General features: G+C 46.8%; 1 protein-coding gene across 1 annotated transcript in view; it reads right to left on the bottom strand.

The window, feature by feature from the left end:
- Positions 1-1,997: 1,997 nt before the first annotated feature.
- LOC143285255 (uncharacterized) overlaps positions 1,998-18,526 on the bottom strand; it is a 109,177-nt gene continuing 92,648 nt past the window's right edge. The window contains exons 6-11 of the mRNA XM_076592513.1: positions 11,207-11,439; positions 8,513-8,687; positions 8,085-8,249; positions 6,208-6,366; positions 4,175-4,318; positions 1,998-3,148 (exon numbers count right to left, since the gene is read on the bottom strand). Coding sequence (XP_076448628.1) covers positions 2,042-3,148; positions 4,175-4,318; positions 6,208-6,366; positions 8,085-8,249; positions 8,513-8,687; positions 11,207-11,439 — 1,983 coding nt within the window. The 3' untranslated portion in view covers positions 1,998-2,041. The remainder of the gene's footprint in view (positions 3,149-4,174; positions 4,319-6,207; positions 6,367-8,084; positions 8,250-8,512; positions 8,688-11,206; positions 11,440-18,526) is intronic.

The following is an 18,526-nucleotide window of genomic DNA, read 5'->3' on the forward strand; positions in this document are numbered from 1 at the left end:
ACAACGACAAACACAATTCTCAAGTTCAGGAAGATTCGAGTACATTTTTTGCTACGCGGTGGGTAAGTTTATGTAATCCGATATGTATATGATCATGATAAATATTCGCATTATTTCTTTCCCTTTACCCAGTCTTGTATCCGTCCACAAAAAAAAAAAAAAAAAAAAAATCCGTATTATATTTTTAAACAATGAGACGAACGAACGAACAAATAATTTGCAGGTTAATTTTCATTTACAAATTATTGGTCAACATTTTAAGCCTCCTTTTCCAGAAGACCGTACTCATTTATAAGAAATGACGACAGAGAGAGAGAGAGAGAGAGAGAGAGAGAGAGAGAGCGAGAGAGAGAGAGAGAGCGAGAGAGAGAGAAAAAAAAAAAAGGGGGGGGGGGGGCTTTAGCGTTTACAAACTGCATACAGAACATTGGACAACCAAAAAAAGGAGATTAAAAAAAACAAAAAAAAAACAAACAAAAAAACATCATTTCTATGAACACTGTTGATGGCTGTTAAATAAATACTCGTTCTGAAAACAATTCCTCGCTTACAAGTAAAAAAAACAATATTGACCCAAAATTCTGCTGAAGAAAATCATATTAGTCGATCAATGAAAAAAGAATTCACGCTCCATTCATGTCTTTCATTCCTATTGCAGAAAATGAAACGACCATCCACCTTCCCCCACCCTTCGCACCTTGAAAAATGATACCACCAGCTGTAAGGGCTAAAACTAGGAACATGTACACCAGTTAAGACATATGTATAACAACGGTGGTGATGATGATGATAAAATCTCAATAGTGGTGCTAATAGTCTTTTCTTTTTTAAGATTTTTAAAACCAACCAACAGTAAAAAGACAGCAACACTGCTATCACCAGACTGAATACTATCTTTACCAAGACATGACAAATAAAAAAAGCAATACCAGGTCCTTCTGTGGTATGTGAATAATAGGTAGGCACTTTGCTACACTTCATGTAAAAGAAATGTACATCCAAAAGTCGTAATTATTCGTTCGTGTTCGATCATTTCAAACCGAGTTTCCATTTCCGATTGCATACATTTAAAACCAACAACAAAATTTGTCTGAATCACCGTCATCATTTTTGATCACGTCACACACGCGTAAGTATTCATTCAATTCCATTTCCGGTTCCACACACTTAAAATTAAAAAAAACAACAGTGGACTGAATGATGGTCACCATTCTGATCCAATGTAGACAAACGCAAAGCACGTTCGCACGCGCGCGCACACACTCACACACGACCATACGCCCCCGCCCCCACCACCCTACACAAAGATACCCCACCCCACACACATTCACACCCACCCACCACAACACCACACCATGACAAATCAGGAAGGCCCGATGTCCTAATACGTGGGCATCTGCTCAAAGTAGGGCACCTCGCCCAGTTACACACACACTCCCACATACCATCCGCCGTTACCCCGCCACCCACATTTACACCCATCCACCTTCCCACCCCCCCCCCCATCACAACACACCACACCAGACCAGACATCACGAAGGCCTGGTTTCCTTCAACGTGGGCATCCTTTCAAGGCAGGGCATCTTGCCCCCACCGCCCCAACCCCCTCGCCTCGCCCCCCCGCCACCTCCTCCCTCCCCCACACCTCCATCTATCCGCTCCCCCCTCCCAGCCCCCCACGCAGACACGCACCACAATCCCCGCCACTTCACCCCTCCCCTTCACCCCTCCCCCACACTCACACCCATCCACCTTCCCACCCACACAACACACCACCACACCACACCCCACCCCACACAACACACAACAAATCAGGAAGGCATCAGGCCCTCATACGTGTGCATCCGCTCAAAGTAGGGCACCTCCTCCCCCCCCCCCATCCCCCACGTCCCCTCCCACACACACCCAACACAGATACCGCTCCCCCCTCAATCCGCCGCCCCCCCCCCCCCTCCCACACACCCACACAGATACCCCACCCCACACACATTCACACACATTCACACCTACCCACGAACAAACCAGGCGCCCACACGACAAATCACGAATGCTTAGTGTCCTCATACGTGGGCATCTTCTCAAAGTAGGGCACCTCGCCCAGCTCCACGCGGTACCCCTGCAGCACCTTGGGCCCCACCACGATGGTGTTCCTCAGCCGGTCGCTCCACACGCCGGGCGGCACGTAGATGGACCGCTGGTTCACGCCCTCGCACAGCACGGGCGCCACCAGCACGGACCTGCCCACCAGGAACTCGTCGTTCACGCGCTGCGCGTGCAGCTGGGCGTTGCCCGGGTCCAGCCACCAGACAGGCCTCAGGATGGGCAGCCCCTCCTCGGCCACCTCCTTCAGCACCACCTCGTCGTGGAGCAGCGCCTTGGCCATCACCTCCCCGTGAAGCCGGCTGAGGTTGGCCGCCAGGCGCACCGTGCCCTCGTCGTATTCCCAGGGACCCAGCGAGAACTGCCAGGCCGGGAAGAAGGCCGCCATCTGCATCCACCGCGTGAAGAGGTCGCGGGACAGAGGGACGGAGGATTGAGAAGAGGAAGATGAGGAGGAAGAGGAGGAGTGGAAGGAGGAGGGCTGGTGTTGGCGGAGGAGGTGGTGGCTGTGGAAGAGGCCGGGGCCTCCCCTGTCAGACCCGGGCAGGCGGATCCCGTCAGCCAGGACGTAAGGGTAGCCCAGCAGACCCAGAGTCAGCGCCTCCTCCACGGCCTGCACCAGGCACGTCCTGCCCCGCCTCACGGCCAGCCTGGTGGGCACCGCCACGAACCCCGCCACCCCCTGCGACCCCGAGGTGTGCTCCAGCACCAGCCGCTCGGAGAACTCGGCCACCATGGAGCTCATCCGGCTCCTGACGCCGTGCAGGGAGAGGCTCTTCTGGCTGAAGGTGGCCTTGTAAGGCAGCCACCCCTCGTGGCCGTACGACAGGCGCAGGGCCCTGGCTCCAGAGTCCTTGAGGAGGTGGGTGATCAGGGCGTTGTACCAGGCGCGGGCGGCGCCCAAGGACACGTCCAGCACGGCCACCGCCGGCCCCTTCTGCCAGCGGGTCAGCCCGGGCACCTGCCCCCCCGCGTCACGCACGAACAGGTCCTTGGCCACGCCCTCGTGGAAGTTGTTCACAGAGCGGTAGTCGAAGTAAGGGCTCACCTGTGTCATGGTTTCAAACAATTCTTTTATTCAGAAAAAAAAAATAATAAAAAAACAAACAAAAAAAAAAAACATGTTATACATGTACACACATACACAGCGGAGCATCTTGTTAACAAGCAAAGGGCTCACCTGTTTTGGGTTTAAATAAACAAATCTGTATTCAGAAAACATGTTACACATGTACACATTAAACAGCGGAACAACTTGTTAACAAACTAAGGGCCCACGTGTGTTTTGATTTAAAACAACTCTTTTATTCAGAAAAAAAACATGTTATACATGTATACACATACACAGCGGAGCAACTTGTTTACAAGCTAAGGGCCCAGCTGTGTTTTGGTTTAACTCTTTTATTCAGAAAAAAATAACATGTTACACATGTATACACATAATCAGCTAAGGGCTCACCTATTTTTGGTTGAAACAAATCTTTCATTCAGAAAAAAATATGTTCCACATGAACAGCGGAGCAACTTTTAAGTTAACAAGCTAAGGGCCCACCTGTGTTTTGGTTATAAACAACTCTTTTACTCGGAAAAAAAAAAAAAAACCCCAAACATGTTATACATGTACACACATACATAGCGGAGCAACTTGCTCACCTATGGTTTGGTTTAAAAGCGACTCTTTTATTTAGATGAAACATTATACATGTACACACATGAACAGCGTAGTAACAACAAGCGAACAGCTCACCTGGTTTGGTTTTGCTTTGGGGGTTCGGGATGGCTGGGAGCGAATGATAGTAAATTAGTATATGTAAATGGGTGGATGAAGGGATGAAATGAATATACATGATTTGATAACTATGCAACAATGGATGAATGACTAACTAAATAAGAATGTTTGGAAGATAAAATGGGAGGGATATGCAGTAGTATAGCATCAGCCCCTGCACTCAGCACCCTACACCATCCCAACACCCCTCCTTCCCTCCACCCCACACCATCCAAACACCTCTCCCTCCACACCACACCCCCACCATCCAAACACCCCACACACACCCAGCCCTCCCTATCTGACCTGCAGTCCCAGGTTGCACGTGCTGGTCACGATGTCTGTCATGTTGGTGAGGTTGGCGAAGCGGTCCTTGTCAAAGGTCAGGTCGCCGTGATTGGCCTGCCAGTCCCCGTCCATCATCAGCAGGCTGCAGTTCAGGCCGTGCATCTGTCGTCATCATTGTCATCATCATCATTATCGTCACCATCGTCATCAGCAGGCTGCAGTTCAGGCCGTGTATCTGTTGTCATTGTCATCGTCATCATTATCGTCACTATCATCATCATCAGCAGGCTGCAGTTCAGGCCGTGCATCTGTCGTCATCATCACCATTGTCGTCATCATCATCATCATTATCGTCATCAGCAGGCTGCAGTTCAGGCCGTGCATCTGTCGTCGTCATCACCATTGTCGTCATCATCATCATTATCGTCACTATCATCAGGAGGCTGCAGTTCAGGCCGTGCATCTGTTGTCATTGTCATCGTCGTCATTATCAATATCGTCACTATCATCATCAGGAGGCTGCAGTTAAGGCCGTGCATCTGTCGTCATTGTCATCATTATCATTATCGTCACTATCATCATCAGGAGGCTGCAGTTCAGGCAGTGGACCTGTCGTCATCACCATAGTCATCATTGTCATTATCGTCACTATCATCATCATCATCATGAGGCTGCAGTTCAGGCCGTGCATCTGTCGTCATTGTCATTATCATCGTCACTATCATCATCAGGAGGCTGCAGTTCAGGCCGTACATCTGTCGTCATTGTCATCATCGTCATCATCATCATCATTATCGTCACTATCAACATCAGGAGGCTGCAGTTCAGGCCGTGCATCTGTCGGCACCACGTTATCATCATCATCACCAGCAGCAGCAGCAGCAGCAGCAACAACAGCGTCAGTATCAATATTCAGTGTCAGCGTTAGTGTTTGTTCCCCCCAACCCCCGCCCCTCTGTGTGTGTGTGTGTCTGTGTGTGTGTGTGTGTGTGTTGTTGTTGCTATTTTGTTGTTGTTGTTGTTGCTCAAATGACCAGGGTGCTTGTATTGTTTGTCAAAATATATTTCTCTGTGTGAAATTACGGCTGCTCTCCTCGAGGGGGGAAGCGCCACCCATTCTTTCATTTTTTTTTTTTCCTTTCTGCAAGCGTACTTTACCAAATATTAGTCGTTTTACTCAATTTTGCCCTGTGTTCTTTAACGTGCACAAAGTAAATGCTGCACACGGGACCTCGGTATATCATCTCATCCGAATGGCCAACGCCGAAACCACCACTCAAGATCTAGTAGAGAGGGAGGTCCATTCACCCCCTCCACCTTGTGTACCTCCATCAACTCAACGGCTTTTAAACACCGACGTTGTGAACAACTTGTTTTAAGGGAAGAAACTCGTACTGTCTTGCAAATCGAATGACACGAGCAGTTACCTCGCTTACACTTCTGCACGTCGGTTCCAAAGCGTGTTTTCTTTTTTCGTTGTTGCTGCTTTCGCACATTTCCTTCAGCAAACCAAGCTGTAACTGGTAAACGTGTTCACATCGTCTTCATAATCATAAACATCTCTGATGGACTATAAAATTGGCGGGTGCAAACAGCCGACACACTACGCTAAAACTCAACACAATATAAACACGACACAACTTAATATGATACAATAAATATGATACAATAAAACACAACGTCATGCAAAACAACAGCAACACGACATAATACGATACAGTACAACACGACATAATACGATATATAGTACGACACAACACGACATAATACAACAGGACGTAATACAACAACACGACATAATACAACATGACATAATACAACAACATGACACAACACGACACGACATAATACAACAACAACAACACAATACAACAGGGCGTAATAAAACACAACACAACACGACATAATACAACAACACGACACAACACAACGTAATACAACACGACATAATACAACACAATACGACACAACATGACATAATACAATACAACACCACACCACACCACAAAACGACACAACACAACACAGCAGGACACGCCCACCCGCCGTACTTTGAACCTGGCGACGGTGTCCAGGACGTCCTGTTGGTTATATCGGGGATTCCCGGTCAGCCGGCTGACTGACCACTGGGGGAAGCCCAGCATGTCTGCTGGGGGGCGGCCTGGAGCCCGCTGGGCCCGCGTCAGGAACCGCTTCATGATCAGGTGGGTCTGAAACCAACACACACACACACACACATTACAAGGAGGTTATTCTCCACTGGAGAAAACTTGCTGGAACAACGTCAATAAACTAAAACAGGAGTCTGACCCTGACAGAGAAAAAATACTGACAATAGCTGGCGTAAATTTGATCGCATGTTTTCTTTTAAAACAAAAGGACATCACAGTAGCAGAAGGCTCACCAGTCTAATATACAGACTACGACTGGATGCCATAAAAAATTAAATATACTTCTAATGTGACTTGCATTTGCGGCAATAAAATTACCCCCGTGCATATCATCTGTAAATGTGAACAGTTAAAACCATATTTACCTGTATCATTTACAAAATCTGCAGTTCCATCTGCTTCCATTAGAAATGTCCTATATGATAATCAACATGTGTTGGAAATAGTTTAGAGTTTAATTTGGAGCCCAAATGGCTCTTTGTTGTAATTCTACTGGTTGACTAGTTAGTTTGTTTCATTTCGTTAATTATATTCTTTTTTCTTTTTTTTTTAATGCTAATTGAGGAGAGAGGACCAGGGAAAGTAGTGATGATTCAAGGCATGGGTGGGGTGGGGGAGATGATGGATTTTCGGCTAAAATCACAAATGTGGATAGATGTTAAGCAGAAGAACGAACGAACACACACACACATACACGCGAGCGCGCGCACAGACAGACAGACACGCGCACACGCACAGACATACGCACACACGCACGCACGCACACACACACACACATGCGCGCACACAGAGAATAGAGTCAGCTTTCAAGACAAAGTCTGTTTGTTTATCTTATTCTTTTTTTTTACTTCATGGTCAGTGGTGTCTTGAACACATACAGCATACAAGGTTAGCTCGCCTTTTTATGTTTTTCCTCTCAAGGAACCAAAAGCAAACAGCCAAATCATCATCAACCAACGAGCTAGCTAAACCCTATGACTGGTCAGTAACCAATTAACCTACCAAGCCAGCCAATGATCAGGTGCGTCTTGGACAGGGTCAGCTTTTCAAAGTTGAAGACATTTTTTTTTAAAATGAACTCGGAAGGAACCATGCAGGCTTGTAAGCCAAGTGACCGAGCAACAGCCAACACCCCCCCCCCTGCCCCGAGGTCCCGTGTGCAGCATGCACTTAGCGCACGTAAATGAACCCACGGCAACAAAAGGGTTGTTCCTGGCAAAATTCTGCAGAAAAATCCACTTCGATAGGAAAAACAAATAAAACTGCACGCAGGAAAAAATAATTAAAAAAAATTTAAAAAATGGGTGGCGCGCTGTAACATAGCGACGCGCTCTCCCTGGGGACAGCAGCCCGAATTTCACACAAGAAGGACAAGAACAAGTAGGTGGAGGAGTAGAGGAGAAGGAAGAGCAGAAGGAGAAGAAGAAGGAGAGGAGGAGAAGAAGAAGGAGAGGAGGAGTTGAAGGAGAAGTAGAACAAGAAGAAAGAAGAGGAGAAGATCATTAGAAGAAGACCATCATTATTATCATTCTTTTTTTTTTTCTTCTTCTTCTTCTTCTTGATACGACTACTACTACAACTACTACGACGATCATTGTGGACATCATTATTTTTCTTCTTGACAATCATCATCATAACAATAATAATAACGATAATGATATTCGGATCATCCTCATCCACCCAACCACCACCACCACCATCACCATGATCATCATCATCATCATCATTATTATTACCATCATTATCATCATCATCACCTGGAGGGGGTCGGGCCCGTTGCAGATGGTATAGTTCATGGTGGGCAGCCTGGAGGTGTCCCCATACAGGGGGCCCGAGTAGTTGGAGATGACACACAGCTGGCTGGGCTGGCTGCTGTTCCAGTGCACGCTCAGAGGATTGTTGGGGTCCAGCAGGAGACCCACCTGCACAGACAGACAGACAGACAGACAGACAGACAGACAAAGTGAGTCTTGTTTCAATACGACGGACACAACTGCTCTCTCACACACACACACACACACACACTTCCCACCACCACCCCTTCCCCCACCCCCCTTGCCACACACACACTTCCCACCACCACCCCTTCCCCCACCCCCCTTGCCAGACCTCCAAGCGCCCCCACCCCCACCCCACTCCACCCCCCTCTCACCCTCCCCCCACCTCCCCCAATCACACAAGTTACCCCTGAAGAAGACAGCCAGTAGAAGTCCACGGCCGAGGAGAAGATGCCGCTGTTGCTGAGGTGGTAGGGGTTGGGGACGTAGTCAAAACTGCCTCGGATGGGCAGGGTCTCCTCAGACTGGTTGGACGACCCGTACCACACCGCTGTGCCCACGTCGAAACAATCGTAGGGCACCCTGGGTGGGTTTTGAGAAAGAAAAAAAAAAGTGAACTGTGAAACTTTAATTTAAAAAAAAAATGCAAAGAGCAGCGTAGGTGCAAAAAAAAATAAAATAAAAGAGAGAGAAAGAGAGAAAAAAAAAGAAAAGAGAAAGAAAGAAAAGATTAAGTATGACAACGAAGAAACAACCTGTCCTTTTTTTTTTTTTTTTTTTTACAAACTCACTCATGCAATCAATACTTTCAAAACATATTCACATTCAAAATAAGATTTAACCAACAAATGAAACCCAAATGAAATAAAACGTTTTATAAATGACATACCTAATTGTACAGGGGCCACAATGTTTACGTCTGCGACAAAATCATATCCAGATACACGAGCAAACAATTCGAGTATTCATTTATTGATATAATGATGTTTGATCAAATCAATGAATGAACGAATGAATTAATGTAATTTTCTTTGTTTTTGTTGTTGTTGTTGTTTGTTGTTGTTTTTAACTGAAACGTTTGATCGATTCAATGGATGAATGAATTAATTAATGTTATTTACATTGGTTTTTGAAACACAAACGTTTGATCAAACCAATGGATGAATGAATGAATTAATGATTGTTATTTACCTTGTTATTTTTGTTTTGTTTTTTTCAAATACAAAGGTTTGATGAAATCAATGAAAAAATGAATGTTACAAACTTTGGTTTTTGGAAACACAAACGTTTGATCAAACTAATGAATGATTGTTACATACTGTTGTTTTTAAAACACAAAAAAATGTGACCAAACCAGTGAATGAATGAATGAATGAATGTTATTCACTCTGGTTTTTAAAATACAGACGTTTGATTAAATCAATGCATGAATGAATGAATTAATGAATGAATGCTGTTTACTTGGAGCTAACAGAGTATCCAGACGTTGTTTCTTTTTGTTTGTTTCGTGTAGCCCTGGAAAGAAGGGGAAGAAACTGACGGAGAATAAAAATGGGATGGGAGGTGATTTATGTCTGCTGGCTGTCAAGAAAAAAAGCATTAAAAAGCAAAATAAGAGGAGGCAGAAAAAGAAAAAAAAAAAGAAATCTTGAGAAAATGAGAGCGAGAGAGAGAGAGAGAGGGAGGGAGGGAGAGAGAGAGGGGGGGGGGTTGAAGAAACGAGAGAGAAATGGGGTGAGCAATCCGTGATTTGTGTGTGTGTGTGTGTGTGTGTGTGTGTGTGTGTGTGTGTGTGTGTGTGTGTGTGTGTGTGTGTGCGTGCGTGTGTGCGTGCGTGCGCGCGCGCGCGCGCGTGCAATCAAAGCATTATACCTAACTTTCGTTCGGAATTAAGACCTGCACTTTTTGATGATCAAAGTTCCTTAAGGCTTGAGTGCAGTGGTATCGATGCATCGAGATGGAACATTTCTAGAGTCAACAATTGCAGTAGGGAAAAGAAGAAGAAGAAGAAAAAAACGAAGAAGAAGAAGGAGGAGAAGAAGAAGAAGAAGAACAACAACAACAACAACAACAACAACACAGTGGGGTAGAAGGTAGAGAAGGAGTTGAAGAAGAAGAAGAAGAAGAAAGAGGAGGAGAAGAACATGGTGGGCCCAGTGGAGGAGCAGGTGGTAAAAAACGATAACAAACACGAAAAGGGAAGAAGAATAAACACAGGACAACACAACACAACACAACACAACACAACCAAAAACAATACCACGATCATAAAGAGGAATAAACACAGGACAACACAGGACAACACAACACAACCAAAAACAATACCACGATCATAAAGAGGAATAAACACAGGACAACACAGGACAACACAACACAACCAAAAACAATACCACGATCATAAAGAGGAATAAACACAGGACAACACAACACAACACAACACAACACAACACAACACAACCAAAAACAATACCACGATCATAAAGAGGAATAAACACAGGACAACACAGGACAACACAACACAACAAAAGCAATAACAAGATCATGAAGAGGAATAAACACAGCACAACACAGCACAACCAAAAACAATACCACGATCATAAAGAGGAATAAACACAGGACAACACAACACAACACAACAAAAGCAATAACAAGATCATGAAGAAGAAAGAGGAATAAACACAGCACAACAAAAACAATAACTAGATCATGAAGAGGAAGAAGAAGAAACACAGCATAGCACAGCACAGCACAGCACAACACAACAAAAAACAAAAACAAGATCATGAAGAGGAAGAAGAATAAACACAGCACAACACAACACAACACAATAACAAGATCATGAAGAAGGAAGAGGAATAAACACAGCACAACACAACAAAAAACAATAAGAAGATCACGAAGAGGAAGAGGAATTTAAACACAGCACAACACAACAAAAAACAATAAGAAGATCACGAAGAGGAAGAGGAATTTAAACACAGCACAACACAACAAAAACATAACCAACCCCTCACCCCCCCAAAAAAACAACAACAACAACAACAACAAAATCACACACACACACACACACACACACACAAACAACCCCTCTCTCCCCTCACCTAGGCAGACTCAGCGTTTCCCAGGACACGTTGTAGCATTGCGCCGAAGCCCCACCACCACCACCACCACCCCCGCTTCCGCCGCTGGGCGCCTCCGCGACGAAGTAGTGCACACGGAGCAGGGCATTCCCCTTCCACTCGCACTGCTTGGTGTTGGGGTTCCCGTCCGGGTGCACGGGGCAGTGCAGGGGAAGCTGCCACTGTGGGAGGTCCTGGCCCAGCAACATCTCGATCTGCACGGTGAGGAGGGTTGCGGGGGGGGAGGGGGTAGGGTTGGAGGTGGGGGGTGTGGGTGGGGGGGCCGGGAGGGAAGAGAGACGTTTGACATTTTGATGTTTCATGTTCTCTAGGTGAGGCTCAAAAAGAAGAAGAAGAAGAAGAAGAAGAAGAAGAAGAACACTAAACACAGCAACAACAAGAGCCACAAGAACACGAAGAATAGCCAGAAGAAGAAGAAGAAGATACTTGAATTGCAGTACCCATTCTCACTATTCTGTATGTCGTCATGTGTTTCTTCACTTTCTTATGTTTCATTTATTATGTACTCTGTGTTAGCCTTTTTATGTATTTAATGTACGTATTTAAGTACTTATGTTGAATATATATGTGTAATCAAAATTGAATATTTTTAAGTTAAAAAAAAAAAAGAAAAGAAGAAGTAGTTTCACTTTCTCAAGGAGATGTCACTGTGTTCTCTGGGTGAGCACCAAGAAGAACAAGAACATCAATAACACCAACAACAAGAGCCACAGTTACATGAAGAATAGCAAGAAGAAAAATAAGACCACGAAGAAGAAGTAGTTTCACTTTCTCAAGGAGATGTCCATGTACGGACAAATCCATATACGCTGCACCACAAATACTAGGCAGATGCCCCGACCAGCTGCGTAACCCAACGCGCTTGGTCAGGCCTTAAGTGCATGCATCCATATGGTATATCTGTGTACCTATCAGAGTGGATTTCTTCAACAGAACTCCGCCAGAGGACAGCACTTTCGTTGCCATGGGGTCTTTCCCAGTGCGCCAAGTGCTTGCTGCACACGGGACCTCGGTTTATCGTCTCCTCCGAACGACAAGACACCCAGTTTGATCTTTCTCCAGTCAAACTTGGGATTCAGATTCAGATTCAGATTCAGATGGTTTATTCATTAAGGCCAAAGCCCCATATGAACGAGGGGCGATAACAACATTAGTGTATGTCACCAGAACTATAGCAATTAATCATGACATAATTATATCTCTTAAGTGAAAAGCTTTATATAAATATAGGGCCAAATTACGTATAAGTCCGTCATCTGTAGATGCCATCAGCAGATTAAATCGAAATGAACATGGATATATATAATATTTCTTTGGGATAAATTTTTCGCGAAGAACACATAAAACGGGGCATTTCAAAACAAAGTGTACTTCATCTTCTATCGACTCTTTACACAATGGACAAAAGAGATCAGAATTGTGTACACTTTTATATCGGTACCTAGTCTGAGGAGGAGTCAAACTTGGGAGAAAGGGCGAGAGCGGGAATCGAACTCTGACCCTTACTTCCCTCCTTAGACATTTGACATTCTGTGTTGGAAAAAAAACAACAAAAAACAAAAAACAAACCGAAAACGCAATAACACAATAAAAAGAAATATCCAAAGTTTTCAATCTATATTTTTTTTCAAGGATGAACGACGTAATCAGTGTGACATTAAAAAGAAAAAGAGAGAAAAGAATAATAAACATGCATGTTCATTTCAAGCCCCACCCGTCGCTCGCCAATTAATAAGCGTGATTAAAGAAATGAAAATTCGATTCTGGATACGTACACAACGTATTTGAGCACATACATGTATATAGGTTCCTACATATACTGACGTCTGCACGCAACCACGAACATACAGAGAGAGAGAAGAAGAAGAAGAGAAAGAGAGAGAGGGAGAGAGTAGGAACTCAGAAATCAGGTCATCACGTGCATCGGCCTTGGGGTCAAAACAAAGGTTCACTCATGCGTATCCTACGTACAAAGAAGTTGTTGAAATTGAAAACCACGCATCGAATCAAATACATGTATACCCCCTTGCATACAAAAGTATGAATACACAGAACAACATGTACAGCCATGAGGAAGAGACAGAGGTAGGAAAAAAAACCCAGAGAGAGAGAGACAAACAGAGACGAAGAGACAAAGAGAGAGACAGAGACAGAGAGAGGCTCAAACAGGGAGAGAAGACAGAGATAAGTGAAAACAGACACAGAGAGAGAGAGAGACAGAAAGAAAGAAAGAGGAGCACAAGTCTCGCCCTGGCACAGTCCCATCACGCTGGACAGACCACAAAGACGCATAGCAATGCAGGGGAGCAGTGGAGCTAGTTACATTGCTCGGACGGAAGAGCCCTAGTATGGTCGTAACCTGCTACTAACTGTGTGTAGTATTGAACTGACCAATGGCGTAGTTCGGTCAACGTAGCCATTTAGCCACGTGTAACTGTCAAAACGTTGGAACCAAGCAATGCAACTGGCTGCACAGGGGTCCTAGCAGATGCGTAATTGCGTCCGACCAGGAAAACCAGTCTCCGCAGGTTCAAGTTCCATTATACAGACCGGGGTTCTTACTGCCCCCCACACCCCTTCCCCAAACCGTCTCCCCCATCCCTTCATCCCAACCCACCAGACTTTGAGTGGTGGTCTTGGGGGTGTGCTACGCTTTCGGAGGAGAAGATAAACCGCCGCCCCGTGTGCAGCAAGCACTCAGCGCACGTGAAAGACCCCACCGTGACAGAAATGGTTGTCCCTGGCAAAATTATCGTTTTTAAAATCCACTTTTATAATACACTGATCATAGGGGGGAAATCACTAAGTAAAACTAATACACGTACTTACAGACAGAGAAAAAAAAGATAGCAGTCCAAATTTCACACAGAGAAATATGTCGCTTTGTAACAAGGGCTAATGCAGTGCAATACAGTACTTTGCAATGCTTTGCAATGCAATGAAAATACAACCAATGACAAAAGAGCATCAACATGCTCAAACTTTATATACGAGGGTCATTCAATAAATAAGGTGAATTTTTCGGTATAAGGACTTCTAATACAGATAGAAGCTTACTTTTTTTTAAATTGTTTTTGTTTTACTTCTTTTTCACATGGATTTAATTTGTTTTGCAGATTAAAAAAAACTTTGAGAGTTTTGGCGATTAACAAAGATGGCAGACCAAGAGGCATGCTCCAGGATTGAACAGCGGTCAGTTATCAAGTTTTTGGTTGCTGAAGGGTGCAAACCAGTTGAAATTCATAGGAGAATGTCAACTGTGTATGGTGCCACATGTTTCAGCCGAAAAAATGTCTACAAGTGGGCTAAATTGTTTAAAGAAGGACGGAGCAGTGTTGAGGATGAAGACAGGCCTGGAAGGCCTACAGAAGTGAGGTCTCCTGAGGTGATCGAATCAGTCAATGACCTCATTCAGTCTGACAGAAGGGTGACAGTGGATGACACTGCAAGGACTTTGAGCTTATCTGTTGGGACAGCACACAAAATTGTCCATGATGACCTTGGCTACTCGAAGGTCAGCTGCCGGTGGGTGCCAAAGATGCAAGGCCTCACACAGCAGCCCGAACGGTGCAGACCATCAACGAGCTGGGCTGGGAACTGCTCCCTCATCCCCCTTACAGCCCAGACCTTGCCCCTTCAGACTTTCACCTGTTTGGTCCCTTGAAAGCGTTCACGAGAGGCACGAAGTTTGAAAGTGACGTTCTGCTAAGATCTCCCCTCTAGGGTGCCTCAGTGCGTCCCTAGCAAGGGAGTGAACTCTGTAGCCGCACCTCCTCGCCACGTTAATGTGGGTGTTCCTGCGGGGACATGGGGCAGAATGGGCATGACCTAGTCATGGCGAACGCGGCACGGGTGCGGACGATCGGCGCAATAGCAAGACTAGCTCTCGGCAACTCACTCAAGAGAGGTCGCAGACTAGACTGGTCAGGGTAGATGGAGCTCATTAGCCTTGGCAGGCAGTCCATCTAGGAGAAGGGAAACTCTGATTTCAAACCAACGGGTGGGATACCCAGCTAACAATCCCCCCCTGTGCTCACAGGGCAGGTCTTTGGACCATGAGCCCCGGGTAGATGGAGCTCGTTAACCTTGACAGGCAGTCCATCTAGGGGAGGGATCCCCAATCTCTCACATCCCCCTGTGCTCACAGGGCAGGACTCTTTAGACCTGAGCTAAGGGAGAAGCCCCCTGACAGAAAACTTGATCCGGCCTGCCGAAGACGGAGTGTGTCAGCTACGGCGCAGGTTTCTGGTTAAAAATTCAGGACACACACGCATCAACGATCATGGTTATGCGTCAGACCACTTTGTCGTCATGGCGTCGTCCCTATCAGCGACAACCGGAGAGGGACGGAGCCGGGCCTCCTGCCTCAAAGGGGCCCACCAAAGCGACCGGTGCCTCTGTCAACCTGAAGGTCAGGGGAAGGCAGAGTAGAGCGACTGACCAGACAAATTCACCACCTGTCAACCTCACAGTAGCTCAGTGGAATGCAGAAGGGCTGAGAAACAAGAAACCAGAACTCCAGGAGTTTCTCCGAAATAACAACATTGATGTCATCTGCATTCAGGAGACCCATTTAAAAGATCCCCAAAGATTTTTTATTAGAGGCTACGAAGCCTTCCGCCAAGATCGAGAGGACAGACACAAGGGAGGAATCCTCACCCTCATCAAAATCTCCATCCCTGCAGTAGAAACAAGCAGATCGGGAAAAGAGGAGCTAGAGCATCACACAGTCAAGCTGCTACTGCCCAGCGGAGAACTACTGATCACCAACTGCTACAGCCCTCCAGGCTCAGCTCTAGCGCTACACAAAGTGAGACTTGAAGCTTCCAGACACCTTGTGGTTGGACAACACTCCCTGAAGCCCGAGTGCAGGAAGTCCAGAGGGAGATCAAGGAGAAGCTGAAACAGCAGAACCCGAGTCAGTCCATGATGACAGCCTTCTCCATGGCCGAACTCAGTGCAGCCATCAGGAAACTGAAGAAAAAGAAAGCCCCTGGGAAAGACGGCATCCCGAATGACATGATCAAGAACCTGGGACCTGTAGCCAGACAGAAGCTTCTCTTGATCATCAACCAGTCCTGGGACACAGGGAAACTTCCAGACCAGTGGAGAGAAGCCATCATCGTCCCCACCAGAAAGAAGCAGAAGGATAAGACTAAGAAGTCCAGCTATCGACCAATCAGCCTCCTGAGTTGTCTGGGCAAGGTGATGGAAAGGATGGTGAACACTCGACTCATGAAACACCTTGAAGAAAACCACCTGCTCAGCAATACCCAATCAGCCTACAGGAAAAACCGCAGCACCGAAGACCAGCTGGTGTACCTTGCACAGGAGATAGAGACTGCCTTTCAAGAAAAGAAGAAGGTGCTTGCAGTCTTCGTGGACCTAACCAAGGCCTTCGACAAGGTCTGGAAGGCAGGACTTCTCCTGAAGCTCCTCAACAAGAAAGTGGAAGGGAAGATGTACCGCTGGATCCAGGATTTCCTCCAACACCGCAGGGCAAGGGTAAAACTCGACGGAAAAACCAGCCATCGGGTCACTCTACAGCAAGGTGTGCCGCAAGGAGGAGTCATTTCCCCTACACTTTTCCTCATCTTCATCGACGACATCGCTGAGAAGATCTCCAAGCATGTCTCCAGAGCCCTCCACGCTGATGACTTTGCTGCCTGGAGTGCTGCGGAATACCTCACGTCCGCCAGCCACAGAATGCAGGAAGCACTCAACCACGTGGGAACATGGGCCTCTGCCTGGGGAGTAGACATCAACACCACCAAGACAGTCTCAGCAATCTTCTCGCTGTCACCGATGTCAGAAACCTCCCACCTCAAACTGAACGGAATGCAGTTGAAACAGGATGACACGCCAATGTACCTGGGTGTGAAGCTCGACAAGCGATTGACATGGAACCCCCATCTCAAGGACATCGAGAGACGAGCAACCAGAAAACTGGCCATCCTGAAAAAACTCGCCGGGACCTCTTGGGGTGCCAACAGCAGCATACTGCAGAGGGTGTACACTGGAACTGTCAGGCCAACCCTGGAGTATGGCAGCACTGCCTGGGCCACGGCATCAGCAACCAACACAAGCCGCCTGAGCAAAGTTCAGAACGCAGGGCTACGGCTGATCACTGGCGGGATAAAGACGACTCCAGTTCAGGCGATGGAGAAACACACAGGCCTCCACCCACTCAAAGATAGACGAGAGGAAAAAGTCTTCATCCACAGCGAGAAGCTCCTGCGCATGCCAACTCACCCAATGCACGAAAAACTGAAGCACCCAACAAAGAACAGACTGAAGCGGACCAGCTTCAACCACCTCTCCAAGGCCCTGCACCGCCAACATGAAGACCTGCTGCCCTCGTCCCCTGCCGAGATGGAAACACTCCCCGACTTCGAGGAACCGGCCGACCAACTGGAAGGAGTCTCAATCATCACAAAAGTCCCTGGCATCGACCAAAAGGACTGCCAAGCCCCTCCCCTGCTGAAAGCTCTGACATTGGAGATGATTGAGACTCGGTACAACCCCAGCGAATGGACGCACGTCTTCACAGATGGATCCTCGGAGGGAGCGGTGAAGAATGGAGGAGCAGGCATCTTCATCAGGCACACAGATGGAAGACTGACCCCTGGAGCCTTCCCCACAGGAAGAATCTCCTCGAACTACAGAGCGGAGACAGCAGCACTACTCCATGCTGCACAAGGCCTCAGGACGTCAGTCAACCCACCACCAAAGATAGCCTTCTTCACTGACTGCAGATCTCTCCTGCAGGGACTCCAGTCAACCAGAAACGAACAGCAGCTGACAAACATCAAAGCAGCCCTTCATGACCTTTCAAAACGGTCGACTGTCACTGTTCAGTGGGTTCCTTCTCACTGTGGGGTCATGGGGAACGAAAAGGCCGATGCTCTCTCCAAGGCAGGCAGCAAAATGAAGCAGTTCAGCCACCCCGTGACCTACAGAGAGGCCAGGACCATCATCCACAACCGCTACCAGAACCAGTGGAAGAGAAGGCTGGGTGCAAACAGTGGTGTCGATCCAATCCACCAGCTCCAGAGACACCAGCAGACAGTCCTCTTCAGACTGAGAACCGGCCACTGCCGACTACTGAGTCACCTTCACCGTATGAAGATCGCCCACACTGATGAGTGTCCATGTGGCACTGGACCCCAGACCCCTGAACACATCCTCCAACACTGCCCAACCCATGAAGCTCTACGGCGTCAAACCTGGCCAGGGGGCACGGAGCTACAGGCGCAGCTTTGGGGAGACCGCCACGACCTG

This window comes from Babylonia areolata, chromosome 8 (assembly GCF_041734735.1).
Source record: "Babylonia areolata isolate BAREFJ2019XMU chromosome 8, ASM4173473v1, whole genome shotgun sequence".
Lineage (NCBI taxonomy): Eukaryota > Metazoa > Mollusca > Gastropoda > Neogastropoda > Buccinidae > Babylonia > Babylonia areolata.